At 55.2% G+C, this 16,265-nt stretch overlaps 1 protein-coding gene across 3 annotated transcripts in view; it reads right to left on the bottom strand.

Annotated features, from left to right (window-relative positions):
- BCL7A (BAF chromatin remodeling complex subunit BCL7A) overlaps positions 1-11,947 on the bottom strand; it is a 41,616-nt gene extending 29,669 nt beyond the window's left edge. The window contains exons 1-2 of one of the 3 annotated variants that reach the window (XM_031650846.1): positions 10,871-11,947; positions 1,946-2,027 (exon numbers count right to left, since the gene is read on the bottom strand). In XM_031650846.1, the coding sequence (XP_031506706.1) occupies positions 1,946-2,027; positions 10,871-10,962 (174 nt within the window). In that variant the 5' untranslated portion in view covers positions 10,963-11,947. Of the gene's footprint in view, positions 1-1,945; positions 2,028-3,786; positions 4,883-10,870 lie in introns of those variants that run through there. The other 2 variants (XM_031650847.1, XM_009181876.4) reach the window with 2 other exon arrangements.
- Positions 11,948-16,265: the final 4,318 nt, after the last annotated feature.

Genomic DNA, 16,265 nt, shown 5'->3' with positions numbered 1-16,265 from the left:
GGGTCACCTGCCCAACATCACAGGTTAATCGGGGCTGGTCTGTCTGCCTCCAAATCCAACGGTCCCTTGAAGCCTAGAGCTGCCAGGTCCTTCCTGATGGCCCAGAGCTTACATTTTCCCCTTGATCACATTCCATTTGGCACTTCCCTGATATCTGTTTCATGCTATTCTATAATTATCTTCCCCCAACGAGATTAGAAATTCCTTGAGAGCAGGGACCACATCTTCTCAAATGCAACCGGGGTTTCTACACCTAATGGCGGGCAAGGCACAGACACGGGCTGGAGCCAGGAGCTGCCTTCGAGGGGCCTGCCCTGCTCTTCCCTGGGAGATGCGGAGAGAGACTAAGGCTCAGTCCCTTTGGGGAAAGCAGCTCTGGTGGTTCCGGGAGCCCAGGCTAGAACCAGAAGGGACAACAAAGGCCCACGTTCAGGCATGAGCATGTGATCACGGGGTGAAGAATGGAGCCACAGCCCTGCTCAGAGACCCAAGACTTGCAGGGCAGGTAACTGAAGATGGGCGGAGAAACTTAGCCCCTGTCTTTTTGGAGGAAGCTGGACCCCCATATACTTCCCCCACCCCAAATCTACCAATCATGACCTCATGTCGCTCCCAGGAGTGGCTACAGCCATGTGGGTTAGTCTGTGCCATCTTCCCGGGTAGAAGGACTGAGTTTGAGTAAATAGGGAAGGCAGTCCAGGCAGCGGGGAACAGCCCGGGCAAAGGCCTATGGGGGAGACTGTTCTTGATTTGGGATGGAAATGAGAGGGGTCTCTGGAGGTAACTGGCCTGGGAGCCACTAAGTTGGAGAGCCCTGTCTGCTCGGGGCAGTTGCCAGCCATCACAGGACAGTGCCTCGCGCTCCCTCTAGTGGTGGAAGTCGGGATGGCGCCACCCCTCCTGGAGCCCTCTAAGACCCCGCATCCCTGCACCAGGCTTTCCTAACCCTGGGGGGCCGGGGAGGGGGGGGGGCCCTGTCACCACCAGCTCCACTCACCAGAAGCTTCTCCAAGCACAGAGAGAACATGCGCTTTGGAGTCAGACAGACCTGGGCTCCATTCACAGCTCTGAGGTGAGCTGTGTGACTCTAGGCAAGTGGCTTCACCTCTCTGAGCCTGTGTCCTCCCTTGTACAGAGAAGAGTTCAAAACATCAACTCCACAGGCTGAGTAGGAAAAATAACAGAGATGCCGCATGTGAGGCATCAGCCCAGGGCCTGGCAGATGGTCAGAGGCTCAGGAACAGAACCACAAAGGTGGGGAGAACATGCCTATCTGTGGGCGCCACCACACCTGCCCCAAAACACAGTGCCAAGCCCTGGGGAGGGCACTCAGCCCAGAAGACACAACTTGCAGGTCAGGCACGGTGGTTCACACTTTAACTCCAGCACTTTGGGAGGCCCAGGCAGGTGGATCATCTGAGGTCAAGAGTTCGAGACCAGCCTGGCCAACACGGTAAAACCCCAGTCTACTAAAAATACAAAAAATTGGCCCATGCGGTGGTGCGCACCTGTAATCACAGCTACTTGGGAGCCTAAGGCTGAAGAATCTCTTGAACCCACGAGGCAGAGGATGCAGTGAGTCAAGATCACGCCACTGCACTCCAGCCTGGGCAACAGAGTGAGACTCTGTATCAAAAAAAAAAAAAAAAAAAAGAAAGAAGAAAGAAAGAGAGAAAGAAGAGAGAGGGAAGGGAAAGGAAGAAGAAGAGACACCTTGCAGGATGTTCCCCACCCCCACTGCTCTGAGGGCCAGACTCTGGGCTGGAGTAGGAGGGGTGGGGACTGGTCCAGCAGCCTCCCCAAGTCTAAGCTGGGTCCTTCTAATCCCAGGGGCACTTGGTCCCAGAGCCCCAGCACAGTGGGTAGCAGCGAACAACCTCCGTCCGCATGGTGGGAGGAGCACGAATGGGTGGCCCACCCCAGGGGACCAGCCCTCCATACTCACGTCGTCAACCTTGGGCTCCGTCACAGGGACCCATTTGTAGATTCGTAGGGATGTGTCACCAACGGTCACCCATTTCTTCTCCCTGAGGAGGACGAGGAAGAGCCTGTTACTGTGGACTCTTCATCCCTGGGGGACACAGGCCACACTCCCTTGGGGCTGAGAGCAAGCTCCAGATCACACAGATGAGGGTTTGAATCCCAGCTCCACCCTCACTAGCAGGAGCCCCTGGGCAGGCCACATCACCCATCTAAGCCTGGTTTCTCCACCCCGTTACACCACACAGGGTGGCTGCCCTCTCCAGGCTGTCACCAAAAAGGCTGAGGGCGGGGCTGCCATTACAAGGACTCCTATGGGTGGCGGGAGTCAGGCCCAGGTCCCCCTGTGTCACTGCCAATGCCACTCAGCCAGTGAACTGGGCCAACCGCGCCCTTCTGGGCAGCCGAGAGGCCTTCAGGCCAGCAGGCCGATTCCTCCTGTCGGGGGTGGAGTCGTCACCAAGGACACCCCAGGGCTCCTCCTGCCCTCTGGGCAGTGTGTCTGAGGTTGGGGAGGCAGAAGCAGGCAAGCCGGGGTGCCGCCCACACTGCCGGAAGCACGCCCTTCGAGGCGGCCAAGGAGAGCCAGGGAGTGGTGACCTCAGCCCGAAAGGAGGTTACACGGCCTGAATCTGTGGGTGGCAGCCGGGTGGGAGGGGACCTGCACCCCTGATTCAGGGCTCCTAGTGACCCTGTCTGCAAGGTCGCCCCAGCTGCATTACAAACGCCTGAAGGACCAAGTCCAGACCCCCCACTATGAGAGGCAGGTTTGTGGATGAGGAGAAACTTACAAGCCACAGAAGCAAACAGGACCAGTTTTCACTGGAGATAACAATGACCACCCTCTCCTCCACCCCACCACTCTGCTCCGAGCCACTGTCATTGTTCCGATTATTGCTACAGCCAGCCACCTCCTGTCCTTGACTCCCTGCACTCCACTTGTCCCTTACAGCCCGAAAGGCCCAGCAGCCACACCCCCGAGGGGACTGAGGCTCAGGAGAGCCCCCCAGAAGCAGGGCTGGGTTGGAACCGAGGCTTCTAAATCAAGGCTCTGCCAGATAGGAGATGTGTGAGGCCACCAAGGAGCCACTGATGGCTCAGCTAGGAGGCTGGCAGATTTAAGGGCCCCAGCAGGGGCTGTTGGGGCAGGCACACCCCTGGTACAGGCGACATAGCTGCCCAAGTCCTCAGCAATTTTAGTGACAAAAGTTCCCAGAACCAAGAATGCTCTGTGGCACAGGCACCTCTGTCCGTGAGCTGCTGTCACCCTTCCTGGACTCTCTGCCCAAACTCAGCCTCAGGTCACCCCCTTGTGGAGCACACGGCCCTCACATGCTGGTGTGACAGGTTACAGGACTCCCACCCTGTCACCACGAGGGTTGCAGGATGACAGAGCATACTCAAAGCCAGCCAGCCGAAACCACAGACACCTCACCCCCAAAAACCCTGCCTGCTCGGGTCCCATGTGTTCCCTCAGAGGACACCACGGCCCGGCTTTTCTTATTATACCAATGGCCATTCCTAGTGCCTTCTATGTATCAAGTACTGTGCCGGCTCGTCTGGCAGGAAATGGCAACTTCCCCATTTGACAGATTAAGAAACTGAGGCACGGGGCAGTGAAGGTGAACTCATTCTCCCAGAGCCAGCACTCAAACCCTTCACCCAGCACAGCTGTTGAGACCAGCCTCTCCGCTCCCCCTCCTTGCACATTTTCACCCAGAAACGATGCAGGAAAGACGGGTGTCTTAAGTCTACTGGCCAGTCTCCTGCCTCCTGTGGGCAGAGCAGACAAACCACAATGCCCACCTTTCCCCTCCTCCATTCTGAGCCATCAGAAGGTGTCCAGAAGAGACAGGGTACTCCTGGGAAGAACCTCAGTTGTTAGCGCAACCATCACAATAGCCATTGTGTGCCCAGGCTGTTACATGCCAGGCTCCACGCCAAGCACTTTACTTACACACTCTCTCTCCCTGGGATTCCCAACAGGCTACAAGAGGGGGACGATTGTCACCCTTTTTACAGATGCAGAAACAGGATGCACAGAGAGGTTATACCACTAGCTTGGGGTCTCACAGATAGGAAGTGGCAGAAGAGAATTAGATTTGGGCTTGGACCCCAGACACCACCTCCTGCTATTCTGTTTCCCATGAAAACCAAGAATCATTCTAAAGGAGCGCCAAGGTAACAGAAGCTGGAGGAAGAATGACAAATTGCCAGGACCCCATGCCGATTGGCCAAAGCCATTCATTACTCATGAGCCCTGGACCAGCTTCCCAGTAAATCAACCCATTCAAGGTTTGATTGTGTTTGGGGGAAAAAAAAAAAAAAGTAATTGACTTGTAACACACAGGACACCTTTCAGGGCAGAAAGTGTGCCAGAGATCTGGGCTTTGTGGCCGCAAATCAGCCAAGATGCAAGTTTGCAGCTGCTTCCCAGTGAGGCTCAAGACCACCACAGGCTACAAGCTGAATGCAGCCAGGCTTCCGTGCCTCTCTTTGTCCCGACTGGCAACCTCTTCACCGAGTTCTCAAGTTACCTCAGCGATGAGAAACTGTATTTCTAGGTGTGGACATTGAGGGGGCTTCGGGACAGAGGCAAGAACATTAAGAACTCTACCTCTGGGCTGGACCTATGCTCAGCCAAGCAGCCACCCAGAGAGGCCGCGGAGCTCAAGTTTAAGGCACCAAGTGAGCACCCGGGAGGACATAGGATTCCACAGACACATTGGGAGGGCACACGGGTTCAGCAGAGTAGCTGAGGTTTCCCACAATTGCCCCCCAAAACCATCACCACAGAACACATAGCCCTTCCCAAAAAGGGGCATTGCTCCCCTCCACCAATGAGGGTATGAAGCTATGCTCATCACTTTCTTATTTTTTCATTTTTAAAAATTTTTTGAGATGGACTCTTACTCTGTGGCCCAGGCTGGAGCGCAGTGGCACAATCTCGGCTCACTGCAACCTCTGCCTTCCGGGTTCAAGCGATTCTCCTGCCTCAGCCTCCTGAGTAGCTAGGACTACAGCACATACTACCATGCCCGGCTAAGTTTTGTATTTTTAGTAGAGACGGGTTTCACCATGTTAGCCAGGCTGACTGACCTCAGGTGACCCACCCACCTCGGCCTCCCAAAGTGCTGGAATTACAGGTATAAGCCACTGCGCCCAGCCTTTTTTTTTTTTTTTTTTTTTTTTTGAGACAGAGTCTCGCTCTGTCGCCCAGGCTGGAGTGCAGTGGCTGGATCTCAGCTCACTGCAAGCTCCGCCTCCCCGGTTCACGCCATTCTCCTGCCTCAGCCTCCCGAGTAGCTGGGACTACAGGCGCCCGCCACCTCGCCCGGCTAGTTTTTTTTTTTGTATTTTTTAGTAGAGACGGGGTTTCACCGTGTTAGCCACGATGGTCTCGATCTCCTGACCTCGTGATCCACCCGTCTCGGCCTCCCAAAGTCCCGGGATTACAGGCTTGAGCCACCGTGCCCGGCCTGCCCAGCCTATGTTTTATTTTTTTGAGATAGGGTCTCCCTCTGTTGCCCAGGCTGGAGTGCGGTGGTGCGATCACTGCTCACTGCAGCCTCGACCTCCTGGGCTCAAGTGATCTTCCTGCCTTGGCCTCCCAAAATGCTGGGATTACAGGTTTGAGCCACCACGCCTGAGCCCCACTTTAGGGTGGCAAACAACCGGTCAGCAGACGTGTTTTGTTTGGCCTACACAGTACTTTAAAAATGTTAAATCTGCTGCCAAACTTCAAAACAAAACAAAACAATAACAGGCTTCGCATAAGATTCCAGACTTCTGGCTACTCTTGAAAACATGACCCGGGCCCACATGCCCTGGGAAGCAACAGCTTGCCCCAGATGGGCTCTCTGGCCCCCTCGGATACCCTCACTCTTGACACCTGTAGGCACTGGGTCTAGAAATCACCACGACCCCTAGACTGCAGCCCAGCTTGCTGCAAAGCTGGCCCTGGCTGTGCCCCACGCCTCCTGTCTTGGCGGCCCCGTCACCTTACCCTGACTTCAGCACCTCTCTCTTCCCATTACACTTGGGCTCCTGGGAGGAAAGGACAAAAATGAGTTCCCAGCAGTAGGAATATAGCCCCAAATGCTCCTCTCCAGCACAGACTCCTATATAAACTACAAGAATCCATCCCAGATTCTCCAGGCTAAGGTCAATTTTGAATGTTCTCCTGCATCCAGGTCCAAGGGCTAGCCAACAAGACCATCTTAGGGTTACCCACTGCCCAAGAGGACGCTGCTGACTCCCTCCAGGAGAGCTCTAATCCCTGTCCTTGTACTCACTTCTCAGGGCTAGTCCCTGCCACCTCAGGAGGCCTGGCCCATGGCTGGCCTCACCCTAGCGAGGCCCAGGTCTGCCTGACTTGCCATGTGCCTAGAAGGAAGGTCTCCATGATGAAACTTCCGGAGGAGCTGAGACAAGGGAGGCCTCAGGCCCAAACCTCCACCTCTCCTGGGACAGACAGGAGGTCTTCGGGCACAGACCTTTCTCAGTCCTCACAGCAAGTCCTTGAGGGAACCCTCAGACCAGGCTGAGGGGTCCTGGGCCTAAGCCTACTTTGTTTGTTTGTTTGTTTTGTTTTTTGAGACAAGGCTGTCACCCAGGCTGGAGTGCAGTGGCATGATCGCAGCTCAATGCAGCCTCAACCTCTTGGGCTCAAGTGATCCTCCGGGCTTAGCCTCCTGAGTAGCTGGGATTACAGACGAGGGTCACCATGCCTAATTTTTTTTTTCTTTTTTTTTTTTTTTTTTGAGACGGAGTCTCGCTTTGTTGCCCAGGCTGGAGTGCAGTGGTGCGATCTCAGCTCACTGCAGGCTCTGCCTTGTGGGCTCACGCCATCCTCCTGCCTCAGCCTCCCGAGTAGCTGGGACTACAGGTGCCTGCCACCACGCCCGGCTAATTTTTTGCATTTTTAGTAGAGACGGGGTTTCACCGTGTTAGCCAGGATGGTCTCGATCTCCTGACCTCATAATCCTCCCACCTCGGACTCCCAAAGTGCTGGGATTACAGGCATGAGCCACCGTGCCCGACCTTTTCATTTTTTTGAGATGAAGTCTTGCTCTGTCGACCAGGCTGGAGTGCAGTGGCGCGATCTCGGCTCACTGCAATCTCTGCCTCCCAGGTTCAAACAATTTTCCTGCCTCAGCCTCCAGAGTAAGTGGGATTACAGGCATGCATCACCACAGCCAGCTAATTTTTTGTATTTTTAGTAGAGAGAGGGTTTCACCATGTTGGCCAGGCTGATTTCGAACTCCTGACTTCAGGTGATCTGCCTGCCTCGGCCTCCCAAAGTGCTGGGATTACAGGCATGAGCCAGCATGTCCATCCTAATTTTTCTTTTGCTTTTTCTTCTTCTTTTTTTTTTTTTGAAACGGAGTCTCGCTCTGTTGCCCAGGCTGGAGTGCAGTGGTGCGATCTCAGCTCACTGCAAGCTCTGCCTCCGGGTTCACACCATTCTCCTGCCTCAGCCTCCCGAGTAGCTGGGACTACAGGCACCCACCACCCCATCTGGCTAATTTTTTTGTATTTTTTTTAGTACAGACGGGGTTTCACTGTGTTTGCAGGATGGTCTCGATCTCCTGACCTCGTGATCTGCCCGCCTCAGCCTCCCAAAGTGCTGGGATTACAGGCGTGAGCCACCGCCCCTGGCCTTTTTTTTTTTTTTTTTTTTAAAGATATGGAATCTCACTATGTTACCCAGGCTGGTCTTGAACTCCTGGGCTCAAGAAATCCTCCTGTCTCAGCCTCCAAAGTGCTGGGATTACAGGCATGAGCCACCGTGGCAGGCCTCCAAGCCTCTGCTGCAGCCCAAGCTTTCATCTCCCACCATCGCCCTGGACCCCTTCTCTCCTCCACCAGCACAGGGCCTCCAAACCCTGGCCCAGTTTCCCAAAAAAAGGCCCGCCATTTTGTTTTCCCTTCAGCCATCTTCTGGTCACCTCACACTTCACTGGCCTGCCTTGCTGAAACAGCCCACAAACAGAAGAGGACACAGCCTGCCCCAAATGAGAGGGAGGCCACAGCTTTTCCGGGGGTGGGGGAAGCGTCAGGGGACAGTGGGTGGGTCGGTGGGTGGGTAATTTTAGGGGTCACTAGGGCTGAGGAGAAACCCACCCAAGGCTCATGGGGCCAAATGATCTGCCAGACACTTCATCTTCCCTCTGGGTAAAATACAGGATGCCCTGTTAAATTTGCATTTCAGATAAATAGATAATTTTTTAGTATAAGTGTGTCCCAAATATTGCATGAGACATACTCAAAAACATTTATTTTTAATTCTTTCACTGTTTATCTGAAATTCGAATTTAACTGGGTGTGCTGTATTTTTATCTGGTTAAACCTGGCAACCCCACCTCCCCACCAGTGGTGAAATGCATGGTTGGTGGCCACACAATTAATAAACAACCCAAAGTCTCGTGGGCTGAGTCAAAGACCCAATCCGAAGGCACGGGGAAGGTGGGATATGCTTCTCAGGGGCCGGAGAAACCTGGGCAATCCGAAGGCACGGGGAAGGTGGGATATGCTCTCAGGGGCCGGAGAAACCTGGGCAGTAAGTCCAAGGCTTTCGCTTAGAAGGGGCCAAAAAAAAAAAAAAAAAATCTCAAAGCCAAGTTTCTACAAAGTCCACCTTATAACACGGACAACACTGAGCAACAGCTCCTCCTGCGCCCAGGGCGGGGTGCTCTTGGAGGCATGACCTCACTCGTCCTCAACAACCCGAGGGGACCTGGAAGCCAAGCAGAGAGCCCCGGGTCACCATGGTTAGAGAAGTGACAATGGTATGCCGAAGGTCGCGGCAAGGAAGTGAACTGGAAGCTGGACCATGAGATCCCAAAGCCTGAGGTCTTCAGAGGACACGAGGTGTTGTTTCCCCAAACCCAGGGAGGCGCAGAGGCACAGCCCCACAAGCCCCAACTACAGGCCTGGTCCCCGCGGGGTCAGCGGGCTGGAAGGTCTCCAGGCCGGCCGCCCTGGGGCCCGCGGGGTGGGAAGCCCCATCTCTCCATCTGCCCTCCTGGCAGAGCAGCTGGCCGCTCTGCGGGAGCAGCTGTCAGGGTGCAGGAGCCTCTGTCCCGCCGGGAACCTGGGGTAGGAGGCCCCACCACGCCTCCTTGAGCAGAGAAAGGCGGCTTGCCGGCTGCTTCCCAACCTCCAGGTCGGCGACAGAAGGGACCCAGGCACAGACACCAGTTCTTTCTTTGCACAGGGGCTGAGGCAAGGAGGGGAGCAACTCCGGGCTTCCCGCGGGGAATCCCACAGTAGAGGGGGCTGCGGGTTGTTTCCCAGCGTGTGTGTGTTGGCCTGCAGCTGTTTCTGCCATTTTTAAATGGCTCCAGTTGGGCACCGGGCACCCTGCGTACCAGGGGAGCTCCCGAGACACCGACGACTTGGATCTCAACTTTGGAAAGCCTCCCCTTCTCACGGTTCTGAAAATTCTTTGTCCCACTGGAGCCAAACCCAGCCCACGGCCGGGCATCCGGCCATCGCAGCCAGCCCTTTCCATAGGAGGCCGGGGAGCACGTGGACTTTATTGATTTTCCTCTTGCCTTTTTTGTTGGGTTTGACTCAGAAAGGACAGCTAACTTGTGACACCGCCACACCGGAGGCTCGCCCCCAGTGGCTTTTAGAGACCAAGGCGCTACTCGAGAAACGACACCCCCAAACGTAAACATCCCCTGCCACCGGGCCTGCCCGGCTTCCAAGCTCGAAATAAAGCGTCGGGACGAGCCCGCGGGCGCTGACACTCGGGGCCAGAGTCGCCGCGGCTCCTCTCCCTCCGGGACCCGGTGAAGGCGTGGGAAAAAAACAATAAAGTTGAAATCAGGGATCGGGGAGTTTTCAACAAGTCTGACCCAACCTGGCGATCTGCTCGCGCCTCGGGCCTGGCCCAGGGGCCGATTCCGAGCAGACCCCGACGAGGCCGCGGAAAGGTTCGATCCCCTTAATATCGACCGGGCCACGCCGGGGAGACGCTAAAGTGAACCCGAAAACCACGCGCGGCCGCCGCCGCGTCCCCCTCTCCCTAGTGCAGAGAACAAAAACAACGGCTCCCTCCGCAAAACAAACACGAGCTCCCGGTGTGGAGAGGCAGCCGCGGCCCAGGACCAACGGCTTCTGGCCAAAAACATCGGCTGGCCCGAGCCCCCCTCCCGGGGCGCCGCGCAGAGTGGGGTGGAACGTGGGCGCCCCGCGCCCCTGGCCGCTGGCGCCCGGCGCTCGCCCCCATCTTTCCTGGTCGCCGAGAGCCCTCGCTCCAGGCAGCCCAAAGCGCTAAATTTAAACGGCTCGCGCTTTGCAAACTCCGCAGACTCGAGGGCGCCGGGCCCGGGAGGCGGGAGCCGGCGGCCGGGCTGGCAGGGGCCGGCGGAGGGCGGCGGGGCGCGGGCCGGGGCGCGCGGGGAGGAGACGGCGGCGGCGGCCCGCTCGGAGCCTGCACAATGGAGCTCGCGCTCTCCCCGCCGCCGCCGGCATCGCGGCCCCGGCGCGCGGGAAGCCGCTTTCATGTGACTTGCACAAAACGAAATGGCTTCTCTGGGGCCGGCCCCGAGCCCCTCCCGGGAGAGCCGAGCGCCGCCGCGGGGCCGCCCCTGCCGCTCCAGCTGCCTTCCGCTGACCCCGGCGCCCGCCGCTCCGGGCCGCCGCCACCGCCGCGCCAGGTGGGCGACAGGCGCGAGCGCACCTGGGCAGCGGCCGCGGCCCCCGCCTGGCGCAGGTGACCCGGCTCGCGCGCCGCCCGCCCGCCCTCGCCAAGTCCCGGGGCCCGCGGCGGGGCCGGGCCAGGGCAGGCGACCGGGGCGCTGCGCCCCGCGGCTTTCCGGAGCCGCGCTCGGGCTCGGGGTGGCCGGGGAGGCGGCGGGCGGCGGGTGCCTCCGCTTACCATTTGCGCACTTTCTCGATCGCCGCCATGACCCTCTTGATATCATCTTTGGCCCGGCTCCTGGTCTCGGCTCGAACCGACCTGCCCGACATGGTTCCGGCGGGGAGACGGAGGCTGGGGAGCGCGCCCGCCGGGTCCTGCTCGCGCTCCGCGGCGGCCACACTCGCGCCCGCCCGCCGCTCACTCACTCGCGCACAGACACTCGCACTCTCACACGCACACACTCACACACACATACACACATACACACACACACGCACACACACACACACACACAAAGCCCGGGGCCGCCGCGCGCCCGGCCCAGTGCGCAAGCGCCGGGCGGCAGCTGCACCGAGCAGGGGGAGCCGCGCCGCCGCCGCCGCCGGCAGTGCGGCCTCCGGGCGCCGCGGCCACCGGGCAGCGCCACCGGGCCTCCTGCGCCCCCAGAGGGGACGCCCCGCACGCCCTCCCGGGGAGGTGCCGAAGGGTGCACGGCGACCCCCGGCTCCGGGCGCGCGGCGGGGGCGGGCGTGCGGACGTGCGCGCAGACCCTTCCTCGGAGGCCGCAGGTGCCGAGGGGTCCACCGGAGACAGCCGGTCTGCGGGGCGGGGGGGATGCGTTCCCCGGGACCCAGCCCAGCTGCCCCAGCCCTGCCCCCGGAGCGCGGCGGCGGGTGCAGTAGTGCAAGTTTCTTGCAGGTCTCTTGACTTCTCCGAGTTGAAGGCGCCGGTTCGGGACGCGAGGTGCTCTTGGAAAGAGTTGGGCATCGCGCATCTCTGCTGGCCCGCGGCCCTGTTCAAATGCGAGCTAGAACGTCGCCTGCCCCAGGCTTTGTCCTTTTGGAAAACTGGGGTTGTAGGAAGGTGCCTGGGGCCAGGCGGACTACCAGAGACTCTCGACCTTGCGTACTAAAGAGTTTTCTGCTCAGCAAAAGCTGAATGATGATCAGCATCGTAACAGGGACTCTTCCTCCCGCCCCTGTCCCCTTAGAAGTTGCCTTGTCATAAACAAGGCGAGAGGGTCTTCGCTGAGCTTCACCGGAGGACCACGATTTCACCTTAAGCCACTCCTGACTTCAGTACCAGACTGAGACCAGGCGCTGTTATTGCCCAAATGGCCCTAGCGGGTACTAGGGGCTGGTCCCATCTACAAGGAGGGCTTTTGAGGCCTCCCAACAGAGCCCTGGGGAGGAATCTGCGATGATCAGGGTAACCTGGGTGCCGCGTCTTGGTGTTCAGCTGCGGAACCGGCTGGACCAGAGCTAATGCGCTCCCAGAATGAACTGGGAGACCGAGAGTGGCCCAAATGTCAGCGCCCCGGGCCTGGAGATGAGAGCCCGACAGCAGCCATTTCACAGCTGGGGAAACTGAGTCCCGGGAAAGTTCAAGGTTGCAGCCTTAAACTGTCACTCATTCTAGACGTTTCCCCCGGAGGGTTTGGTCTTTGGGGAAAACGCTACTGAGGAAATGGCGGGACCGCAGGCCTTTTCCTAGGCATTTCTTTTTACTATTCTGAAACTCAAACTCCTGACGTGAAAAATGAAGAAAAAAACAAATACCAGCCGGGCGCGGTGGCTCATGCCTGTAATCCCAGCGCTTTGGGAGGCCGAGGCGGGCGGATCACTTGAGGTTAGGAGTTCGATACCAGCCTGGCCAACATGGTGGGTGAAACCCCGTCTCTACTAAAAATACAAAAATTAGCCGGGCGCAGTGGTGGACACCTGTAATCCCAGCTACTCGGGAGGCTGAGGCAGGAGACTCGCTTGAACCTGGGAGACGGAGGTTGCAGTGAGCGGAGATCGAGCCACTGCACTCCAGCCTGGGAGAGAGTGAGACCCCGTATCAAAAAAAAAAAAAAAAAAAAAAAAAAGCCGATGCAGTGGTTCATGCCTGTAATCCCAGTACTTTGGAGGCCGAAGTGGGCAGATCACGAGGTCAGGAGTTTGAGACCAGCCCGGCCAACATAGATAAACCCCGTCTCTACTAAAAATGCAAAAATTAGCTGGGTGCGCTGGTACGGGCCTGTAATCTCAGCTACTCGGGAGGCTGAGGAAGGAAAATCGCTTGAACCTGGGAGGCAGAGGTTGCAGTGAGCCAAGATCATGCCATTGCACTCCAGCCTGGGCGACAGAGGAAGACTGAAATAAATAAATAAAAAGAAAGAAAGAGAAAGGAAGGAAGAAAGGAAGAAAGAAAGAGACGAGCGAGAGAAAGAAAGAAAGAAAAGAAAAGAGAAAATAAAATAAAAGAACAAATACTTCAGAGAATCATTCCGAGAATTTTCTGGGAAAATATGCAAGAGCAGGTCATAAAACAGATCTCACAGAGATATGTGAGATCAATAGATAGGTGCTTTGGGCCACACGAAACTTTAAAAAGATGTATCTTAAAATTTAAAATAGGAAAATATTATGTCAGAATTCAGATAGTGACTGAGGAACGGATAAATGTGTCTATCCACACAACGGGATATTATTCAGCCATGAAAGGGAATGAATACATGCTACAACATGGGTGAACCTTAGAAACATGCTAAGTGAAAGAAGCCGGTCACAAAAGGATAAAGAAGTCCATTTGTGGGAGATATCTAAAACTAGGCGAATCCATAAAGACAGACATCAGATTGGTGGTTACCAGGGGCAAGGGGGAGGGGAGAACAGGAGTGACTGCTAACGGATGTGGGGTTTCCTTTTGGAGTGATAGGAAAGTTCTGGGATGAGATAGTGGTGATGGTTGCAGAACAGTGTGAATGTACTTAATGACACTGAATTGTACACTGTTAAATGGTTACAATGGTCAATTTTATGTGTATTTGATCATAATAAAAAGAAATCTAGGCTGGGTGCGGTGGCTCACACCTGTGATCCCAGCACTTTGGGAGGCCGAGGAGGGTGGATTGCTAGAGGCCAGGAGTTTGAGACCAGCCTGGGCAACATGGTGAAACCCCATCTCTACAAAAAATTCAAAAAATAGCCAGTTGTGGTTGTGCGCATCTGCAGCCCCAGCTGCTCAGGAGGCTGAGGTGGGAAGATGGCTTGAGCCCAGAACATAGAGGCTGCAATGAGCCAAGATCATGCCACTGCATGAAGGAGAGAGAGAGAGAGAAAAGAAAGGAAAGAAAAGAAAGAAGGAACGAAAGAAAGAGAGAGAGAAGAAAGAAAAGAACGAAAGAAGAAAACAGAAAGAGGGAGGAGGCAGGGGAGGTAGGAACGGAACACTCAGTGCCACATGGCACCCATTGGCTAGAGCTGAAGGACCCTGTATTTTTCAAAGAGAATTCTCTGGGTCACCAGTGCACTCATAGCCACTTTACTCATTTGTATTACCTCTCTGGCCCCTGAAGGTATTTGTGATTTTGATCCCTGATAAAAACCATAAAGCTTTCTTCAAATGTCCTTTGTAAATCTAGTATGTCACTTTTAGTAGTTTCCTGTCTCCTGCAGGTATTTTTACACTTCTTTCTTTCAACAAAGCACAGTAGTTTTACAGCCTGTGTCTGATGATTCTAATATTTGACATCTCCGAGAGTCTGTTTCTGCTAGGTCTTGCTCATGGTGTCATAGTTCCTTGTTATATGCCTGGGTCTCTTTGACCATTCTGGACACTATTTTAAAATTTATTCATAGGGATAATTTGAGGCCTTCCCCGGAGATAATTTATATTGGCTTCTGCCAGGCTCCTCAGGTCACCGCTAGTCCGGGATGACCTTAATCCAAGTTCAGGGTTTGTGAGTCCCTGACCACTCAGGTGATGTGAATACTGGCCACACAACTGTGCCAGACTGGTTGACTCCTTGTAGTCTGAGGGTGGAGTCAGGGTTGTGCTGCAGGTGGTTTACAGGCCTCTGCTTCCCAGCGCTGTGTTCAGTGACCTCATGCTGAGAGTTTGAAATCAGCTGTGGTGGGAGTATTTACACCATGGAAATTGGCAAATGATCTATACATCAGGACCCTCCTTCCCCAGGCCCAGCCAGAGCTCGTGGTTGAACATTTACCAGCATACCATTGGTGGAGTCCGACAAGGCCCAAATTATCATGGGAAAGGACTCCCACTTAGTGTGAGTCATGGACTTTAATTCTTTAATTTTCTGGCCTTTTTTTTTTTTTTTTTTGAGACAAAGTCTTGCTCTGTCACTGCCCAGGCTGGAGTGCGGTGGCGTAATCTTGGCTCACTGCAAGTTCTGCCTCCCGGGTTCACACCATTCTCCTGCCTCAGCCTCCCGAGTAGCTGGGACTACAGGTGTCTGCAACCACGCCTGGCTAATTTTTTTTTTTGTATTTTTAGTAGAGACAGGATTTCATCATGTTAGGCAGGATGGTCTCAATCTCCTGACCTCATGATCCGCCCGCCTTGGCCTTCCAAAGTGCTGGGATTACAGGCGTGAGCCACCATGCCCAGCCTAATTTTCTGGCCTTTTGCCCCATAAAACCATTCATGGTCAAGTTCAAATATGCTAGCACTGGCACAAGTTAAAGTGGCTTCCTTTCCAGATTACCTTTCAGCGTTTTTTTCCTTCAATTTTGGCCTAATTTCTCACTGTCTTCTTTCTTACAGTCAGCACATAGGGGCTTTTAGCATATTTTCAAATACTTTTCCTAGCATTTTTAGTTACTTCGAGAGTTAGTCTAATTGTTTACCAGAAACTGGAAGTCAAGCTCTCTACATATGTTTACTATTATTCTAGGTATATTAAAAGAATGAAAGGCCAGGTGCAATGGCTCACACTTGTAATCCTAGCACTTTGGGAGGCTGAGGTGGGTGGGCAGATCACCTGAGGTGAGAAGTTCAAGACCAGACCGGCCAACATGGCAAAACCCTGTCTCTACTAAAAATACAAAAATTACCCAGGCGTGGTGGCGTGTGCCTGTAATCCCAGCTACTCAGGAGGCTGAGGCAGGAGAATCACTTGAACCCGGGAGATGGAGGTTTCAGTGAGCAGAGATCATACCACTGCACTCCAGCCTGGGTAACAGAGCGAGACTCTGTGTCAAAGAAAAGAAAAGAAAAAAAAAGAGTAAAAGAGAGATTCCAGGGTCACAGAAGTGAGTTAGTTATGGCTGTGTCAAATGTCTTAACCTCTCTGTGTCTCATCTGTAAAATGGGGATGAAAATAACTACACCCATCTCATAGGGTTCTTACGAAAATTACGCACACCAGGCCAGGCGAGGTGGCTCACGCCTGTAATCCTAGCACTTTGGGAGGTGGAGGCGAGCGGATCACGAGGTCAGGAGATCGAGACCATCCTGGCTAACATGGTGAAACCCCATCTCTACTAAAAATACAAAAAATTAGCCGGGCGTGGTGGCGGGCGCCTCTAGTCCCAGCTATTTGGGAGGCTGAGGCAGGAGAATGGCATGAACCCGGGAGGCGGAGTTTGCAGCGAGCGGAGATCGTGCCACTGCACTCCAGCCT

This window comes from Papio anubis, chromosome 9, assembly GCF_008728515.1.
Source record: "Papio anubis isolate 15944 chromosome 9, Panubis1.0, whole genome shotgun sequence".
Lineage (NCBI taxonomy): Eukaryota > Metazoa > Chordata > Mammalia > Primates > Cercopithecidae > Papio > Papio anubis.
This window is presented reverse-complemented; position numbering and strand designations above follow the sequence as displayed.